The 8,170-nt window shown below is 40.3% G+C and overlaps 1 protein-coding gene across 1 annotated transcript in view; it reads right to left on the bottom strand.

The window, feature by feature from the left end:
* Window positions 1-4,390, bottom strand: part of LOC106013053 (cysteinyl leukotriene receptor 1-like) — a 12,195-nt gene extending 7,805 nt beyond the window's left edge. The window contains exon 1 of the mRNA XM_035972268.1: window positions 2,439-4,390. Coding sequence (XP_035828161.1) covers window positions 2,439-4,004 — 1,566 coding nt within the window. The 5' untranslated portion in view covers window positions 4,005-4,390. The remainder of the gene's footprint in view (window positions 1-2,438) is intronic.
* Window positions 4,391-8,170: the final 3,780 nt, after the last annotated feature.

Here is an 8,170-nt window from a genome sequence, read left to right as displayed (position 1 = left end):
TCTCTCTCTCTCTCTCTATCTATCTATCTATCTCTCTCTCTCTCTCTCTTTCTCTCTCTCTGTCTCTCTCCCTCAATCCTCTTCTTTCTTCCTCTTTCTAACTTTCTCTAACATTCTATATCTCTTTGTTTGTTTGTTTGTTTGTTTGAGTAAAGAGAAGCACATCCGCACAATAATGGCCATGTTGTGCTTGGACAAAGAAAAACAGTACACAGAAACAACAGACATAGTAGGACCTACCAGTACTCTCTCTCTCTCTCTCTCTCTCTCTCTCTCTCTCTCTCTCTCTCTCTCTCTCTCTCTCTCTCTCTCTGAGAGCAGACAGTACCACAAAAAAGCGACGAATGAACTTTTTTAAAAAACTTACACACGCACCCATGTACACATACATAACAACATACAGCCACATGTTACACACCGGCATGATGAAAAAGAATCTATACTGATTAAAAAATAATATGTACACTGTGATTTACGATCATTGCACATTTTAAGTTGGGGGTGGGTGGGGTGCTTTTAAATTGACGATTTTCGATCAATTTAAGTTTCTGGACTTTTTACGCATTATAACACTTCAATCACTTGAAAATCTAAAAAAGTGCTTACTCTTTGTGCTGCAATTATCTTTTTTCAGATTTTCTGTCCTAGAACTTTCATTCTGCCTATTCGTAACAAAATGTCTTTTTTCCCAACACTTCAATGTTTTATTGTTTTTACTCATCTGCTTTTTTATTTTTCTCTTAATTCCAATGAAAATTGCAGGGCTTGTTGCTCATACCATAACCTAACTTTATACAGATTGAAAATAAAATAGAAGCAATTATAAGTGAGTTACATGGATGATTAAGTAATCGAATTCAGAGGCATTAAAGAAGAGGTCAGTTATCCATCTCCAACTTTTTTCCTATTCAAGATACCCAAAATCCCCAAACCATGAAACTTTGTATTGAGTATATCTATCAATGTACCTAATTTGGACCAATGTGCTTAGTAAATTTTAAAAAAATCCTTTTTACTTATGAAAGCTGTTTATTTTCAATATGGCGGCCGATACCATGGCAACTGTAGACTTAAACACAAAAAAATTAATAAAGTTACCTGTGCGTCCTTGCTATAAGGCTTCATCTAAAAAGGCCATAGTTACCGAGATAGGTTTATAACCCCCCCCCCCCCCCCCCCCACTCCCTTAAAGCTGACCCCTGGCTTGCTCAGAACTTCAAAATCAAGAGCGGGGCGTCTTTAAAATGATATATTACACATGCGTAAATTTTGTTAACCATATATCCGTTCCTCCTGGGGTCATTTTGTACCCCCGGGGTTGTATTATTCACATTTTAGAATACTTCTAGTACGAAGATTTCTTTGAAACTCTCAGTATTTCTCCAAAAAATCGTTTGGACACATTACTATGCAAAGCGTACGGATCGGATTAACGAGTAAATTTCCTCTTTGGAAAGTGGTGGCACAGAGTTCCCCACAGCGTTTGGATACGATAGTAAAACACGACATACGGACATTGTATATAATAATCATCTTTGCAATGAAGTGAAACGACTTGTAGATGAGAAAGAAAAATGTAAAAACAAAGAGTAAGAAAACCTCAAATTAGAATAATGATAAAAGAAAGCTCTAACAATGATTATTATCACAAAAGTCAAAATAACAATGGACATCAGTCTTAGGCATACATTTTCTCACCACAGCACACCGTTTCCTTTTAACGTTAAGCTAAAATGATTGCATTGCGTTTTGAGTTTAGGTCACAGGTATGTACTAAAACGTTGATCTGACGTCCCTTCCTTTCCCGCTTCTTTATGTAGATCTTCCTGTTTACATTGATCTTTGTATGACTTAAAAGAATCATTCTCAATACAATCTACTGTACTTTGAAATTCCTCCTCGCCTGATGAAGAACCTGTTGTTTTATTACTGCGTGTTGCGAAGTTAGTACTGTTTTTTAACTGGCCATGATTTAAATTCTGTGTACAGTTTTGGTCAGTGGGTAAACGCCGGCAACTATCCGTTGTGCAAAAACTAGGCTTTGTCAACATCGGAGTCACAATTTCATCACTGTTTCCTTTACTGCAGGTCGACTTGAGTGTAGAATTGTGGTCATGGTTAAGTCCACTTTCAGATAGTAAACATCTGTCATTCGGAGAGACGATGTCTCGTGTCAGCGCCTGACTTCTCGGATCTCTTCCACGCGGGGAAAAGGGTTTGTACCTAGCGTTGATTGATTCGGAGATTGAAGGGCATGTTACAGGAATATGATCAGAGGACGCTTTGCCTTGATCTGTGTGGAAAATATCTGGAAGCAGAAAGTTGCTGACGTCAAGATTCCGAGGGGTTAATGTCAAACGAATGTCATGTTCATATTCCTGGGAGTAATAATCATCTAGGACAAAACAAGGATTAATATGTGTGATGAGCTCACTGACTGTGGGGTGTCTTTCTCCCTCGTCTGAGTTATTTGGCTCTCTTTCTTGTTCTTTGCGACCAAATGACGGGCTGTCGTTGACAAAGCCTTTATTAGAAAAGGCCCTGTGTGTGGAATTATCTTCTGAAACATTTCGTGAACTTCTATCAAATTCTTGCTCATGTACTGAAAACGTGGAACCTTGACGTGCTGAATTCTGCGAAAGCGGTTCTGGGCCGTAGATAGAATCTGAACTCAGATCTGAACTTACGTCTTCTGTTTGAATGTTGTTGTTACTTAACGTATTGAAAGAGGATGTTTCTTGGCTTTCTGCTGGGTCGGAGCTCGGTGACAGCGGGCATACCGTTTGGTTGTTCGTCCTGTCTGCGCGAGTGTTTCGATTGTTGTCCACTGACAAACGCCCTGAGGCGCTTACGGGCCTCTCCCGAGAATTAGACTTATTATCATTGGACGCAGAGAAAGACGGGAGGGTGAAAATACCCCGCAAGGCAGCGCGAAAGCGGGATCCACTCACACAGTAAAGGAAGAAGTTCAAACACCGGTTAAGGTAGAGCATATAAAAAGATGCTGTGTACGCAAGATTTTTCCCGCCTTCGGCTGCTGGTAACATGTTGAATTTGGATATAAGGATAACGATGATAGCAAAGGGTAAAGTGCATATCACCAAGAAACACGAGTCGACAACCAGCATCACTGACAGCTGTCGGTTCCTTGAGCCGCTGGTCGAGTCTTTCCTCGAATTTTTCCGTCCCAGTCCACCTTTTGTGCTTTCCATATCAGAGCGCCGTATGTTTATAACAATGAGGATATTACCGACGACAACCAGACTGTAAGACAATGCTAAAATGGCGACGTGCAGCCACGGCCAGATGTTGTCGGTAAAATTTACGTAAGCTGGATCATCCCTGAATACTTCACAAAGCCGGCTGGTCACCTCTACTCCAACCACTTTTGAGTAAAATGCAAAATGGGACAGTTTTATGAATTCAAACAAGACAAGACCTAGAGCAACAAACTTAGCCCGTCTCGTTGTGCACAGTCGATTTGCTTTCAAAGGAAAACGAATCGCTATAGCACGCTCTGTTGTCATGGCAACTGTCAACAAAATTCCTAGATCGCTAGTTCCCCATCCAAAAATATTAAAGAACGCGCATATTGGATGCGAATGTCTCAAAGTATCGAAAATTTCAGGAAAGTTCACAAACAAATAGTGCACTGGCAGAGCGACGAGCAGGCTGAGACCATCTGTGAAAGCGTTGATAGCCATGTAAAACGACGTGGACAGTTTCCTGAAGAACTTACTGCGCATGACAAGAATAACTAAGACGTTACAGACGAAACCAAAGACGAACAAGAATGGCGGCAGATACATGTCGAGCACACAGGTCACCTTAACCTGAACGCTGGAGGCAGCGGTGAGGTAGTCGCAGATATGTCGGTTTTTCTCAAGGGAGCTAACATTGTCCTCTTGCCCAGAGAGGTTTTCTTGGTGACCAGTAAAGGATATGTGGCGTCGCCAACTATCAGTAACATCCATCGTTTGAAGGGAAATGGAACGTTCAGACATCGCAGAATACCGTCATAATCTGAAGCAAAGAAAGCTTGGATTTAGTTTTGAGTAAAGAGAAGCACATTAAAACAATAATGTCCGTCTGTTTTAAAATTTAAAACGACAGAAGCAACTACCGAGGAGAAGAAAAGTGATTGGATCTACCAAAGCTAACGTTAAACCATTTACTAAAAAATGTTAACATTATTGTCAGCTCATATTGTTGTGATAATAAATTTCAGTTCAATGAAAATTGGCGATTTGAATTATGGAATACTTGGCTCATTACAAATTGTTTCAAAATTGTGTTTGTAGTTTTCATTTTGTCGTTACTTTATTTTTAATGTGTTTTTCTCTGAAAATAAATACACACCAACAACATAACAGTTCTTTAGTAAGAGGGGAAAATCAGGCAATATAAAAAGTTACAGCAACGAAGCAAAGCATGCGGGTTATAGTCCAAGGAGCATTTTGTGAGAATTTGAGATCCACATCGGAGTCAGGCAGGTATAGGTTCTTGCCCAGTACTCTCTTTTAAACGTAGCCTTCGCGTCTATCACAGAACGCTTTCTGGGGTAGCAGGAAGTGCATTTTCCTTTACTCTTGTTTCGAAGGGGGATAATTAAACGCTCAAAGACTGAATGCAAAGACGAATATCTACAGGCATGTTCTGATCGAACTTTCAGTATGAGTAACGAACAGCAAATGTGCTCAATAATGGTGATTCAGTACAAGAAAAATGTAAGTATATACCGATACGACTGAGGGGTCACGAGAAGAGAGAGATACAGAAACGAAGACACTAGACAACAGGTGGGCGTCAAATGGAGCATAAAGTACACCTGGAGACAACTAATCAACTGGTTTGGACACGCTGTGATAATGGGCCGCAGCAGCCAGTTTCAAGTTTCAAAGGCCTATAATGTGACTATAAAATTCGAAAGCCTCAAGGAAATGAAACACCAAGAAAAAGATGGATCGACGGAGTGAAAGAGGTTCTTTAAAGGAATAACATACCGAACCAAACGGCAACGCACCTTGCTCATAATATCTTACAATAATTGCATCTCCCCTCGACACCTTGCAGTATAGCTTGTCCAACTCAAAACATCATGATATATTTGCGAATAACTTTTGATTCCATTTACTTAGAACCTTAATAGTTTGAATGTTTGATAATCCTGATATGTCATTTTGAGAAATATTTTTTCAACGTAATAATTTGATGTGAAACGGTGCTTCACCAGGGCACGGGTTACTTTTTGTTGTGCCTTCATCTGAGGTTGAAAATAATTATTTTAACCGTACAGTTTTTGAACATATTTCATTTAAGCTTTTATATTACTTCATTGGATTCAAACAAGCCAAGTTCCCCCTTGAACCCAGTGACATGATAATAGGACATTTTCCAAACAAATAAAAATGCACGCAAGCAGGGTGCCATATAGAAAGTTTAAAAAATCAACTTCCCCTTATAAAATAATATATGTATACATACATATATATCTATATACAAAAAAATATATACTATATAGTTGCCATTATATAAACTAGAAAGATTTATACAAGATTGCTGTTTAGAGTTGGGTAAAAATCGGCGCTGGCATTCACAATTAATTATTTATATGCAAGATAAATATGTTATGTTTTTAGTTGAATGAGCTGTAATATAAGAGAGCAGAAAAAAGTAAAAGTAGCGTAGGTACAACAGAGACAATAAAACCACATTGTACCTACCAGTGGCCCTGCCTCTTGACCTACCAGCCGTCCGACAACTATGGCTGATTTAGCAGGAGTGACCTGCAAGGAAGGTGCGACTGAGTACAGAAAACGGTTTCCTCTCACTCCTGTCCCGGGCGACTGTCGGAGCTCCTTTTCCCTCTCCCACCAAAGAATGGAAAACGTGATTGCAAATCTCTAACACCCCGTTCCCGTTCTTCAACCCCTTTCCTCACCCCCCCCCCCCTCCCCTTTTTCCCCCCAACCACATTCTCAACGCTTAATTATTTCCCTTCCCATGCTGAGCTGTTGCACTGACACCCCCCTCTCCTTTATTTCTACCACCCAATCACCCCACCCCCACCCCACCCCTCACCTCCGCCCATTGCCCTCTTTCGTCCCATCTCATTAATTTCCTTGCATCCAGTGCTTCCGCCTCGTATTGGCCTTAGCATTCACATGATAAACTTGAGCAATTATTTTGCAATACAATGTTGGGATTTTATACTCCACGGGTCATTGTTCCTGATTTGACATTTTCTCCCAAGAGACAACATTACTGCTATTACTGAGTCCACAATATATTATTATTTCTCACCAGAACAACAGAGAGAGTAAATGAAATGATTACAATAATATTTCCCCCGAAGCAAGACTCGAACTCATATTCTTTGCTTACCACTGCACAGAGCCTATCTAACCATCATTATAATAATAGTATGAAAGACGTTTGCTGGGGAAACAAGTGACTCGTCTTTTGTGGTTTTTTGGGTTTTTGTAAAGTGTTTTACGGCGCTCGAGACTGCATAAGGACATATGAGCGTGCAGGACACACTTAATATTTTCAGTTGGTAGGAAATTTTGAATTTTGCCCAGGTGGCGGCCGAAGCCTACTCTTATCGTTTTTAGATCACTAAGGGATCTTTAAAGTGCGCAACTTGCACACGAGCCCTCCGAAATTTTTCGCCCTTGTCCGAGAAGGCTAGGTGTAGATCTTTCCTACCAGAAGATCAGGGGTGTGGCAGAAAGATAGCAGAAAGGAGGAGCCAAGGAGTAGCAGTAGAAAGGCTGCAGAAAGAGTCAGGAGCCCAGAGGAGGGGGCAAAGGAGGTGAGGGGGTGGGGGCAGAAAGTGGAAATGAAAGCAGACAACAGAACATTGCTAGAGAGCAGGAAAGGAGGTGAAAGGAGAGAGTTTTAGAGAAGAAATTTTTTTGGTCGCTACCCGGATTCGAACCCGGGACCTTTGAATGAGAGACCAACACTGTTATCAATCTTTGATAACAAAAGAACAAATTTAATGTATTCAAAACCGAGATTTTACCTTGTAAAGTGTCTTCATAGATCAAATCTTTCGTCATATTTTTGTCACAGACGAGGTTGAATTTTGGTGAATTTGATCAACGTAACCAAAATCATTGCAAAAGAAAGCTATATAGCAGTTTACTGTGTATCCTTAAACAATGATATTGTTTTCATGATAATCAAGCTCTGTAAGGAATACAGAATAGATCCTATGGAAGAGAAATATGAAAATACACTGACTGAGAAAAATACTGCGAGAGAGACACCGAGAGAGGGTACATGATAAACGTGCAGAGAGAGAGAGAGAGAGAGAGAGAGAGAGAGAGAGAGAGAGAGAGAGAGAAAGAGAGAGAGAGCGAGAGAGAGAGAGTTAGAGAAAGAAAGAGAGAGCGATAGAGATGGAGGAGAGCGAGAGAGAAAGCGAGAAAGACAGACAGAGTACAGAGAGAAAGAGAGAAAAAAGAGAAATAGAAAAGAGAAAGAAAGAGAGAAAGAAAGAGAGAAAGAAAGAGAAAAAAACACACAAAGAGTGCCAGAGAGAGAGAGAGAGAGAGAGAGAGAGAGAAGGAAAGAGAGAGAGAGTGAGAGAGAGGGAAAGAAAGAGAGGAAGACAGACAGACAGATATAAAAGATTGAGAGACAGGCAGATAGACAGAGAGGCAGACAACATGAATTGACAGATAGAGACCCAGACAAACAGCCACACATAGATATGGCAGGGAGGTGAGCTGGAGAATTGGAACCAATCAATCTGCAGGTTTACTTACTGCACCATGGAGCCAGTTGCCATGACATCTGCCAAGCTTTTGTATGATAAAGTTCATTAGAGAATTAGAACATAAATTGTTAATTACGCTATTTGTTAAGTAAGATACTAAGCTGTGGCGCATGTCGTATGTTATGTAACATGTCACTCTATCTCGAAGGCATGTACGATCTACTTACTCGAAAACCCTCCCCAAGGGTATGTAAGTTGTAAGTGTGTTTGAGGGGGGGGGGGTGTTATCCCACCCGGTTCGGTTTCTCTTGGCAAATGGTATTTTCCTGACGACGGTATATTTCCTGGCGATCACTCTTGTATTTAAAGACAGATTTATTTAATTTCTGGCCAGTGCATTGCCAATTTTTAAAAAACAACCTATAATTTTTCTTTTAAAAATTA

Source organism: Aplysia californica, unplaced genomic scaffold (assembly GCF_000002075.1).
Source record: "Aplysia californica isolate F4 #8 unplaced genomic scaffold, AplCal3.0 scaffold00635, whole genome shotgun sequence".
Taxonomy (NCBI): Eukaryota; Metazoa; Mollusca; class Gastropoda; order Aplysiida; family Aplysiidae; genus Aplysia; species Aplysia californica.
This window is presented reverse-complemented; position numbering and strand designations above follow the sequence as displayed.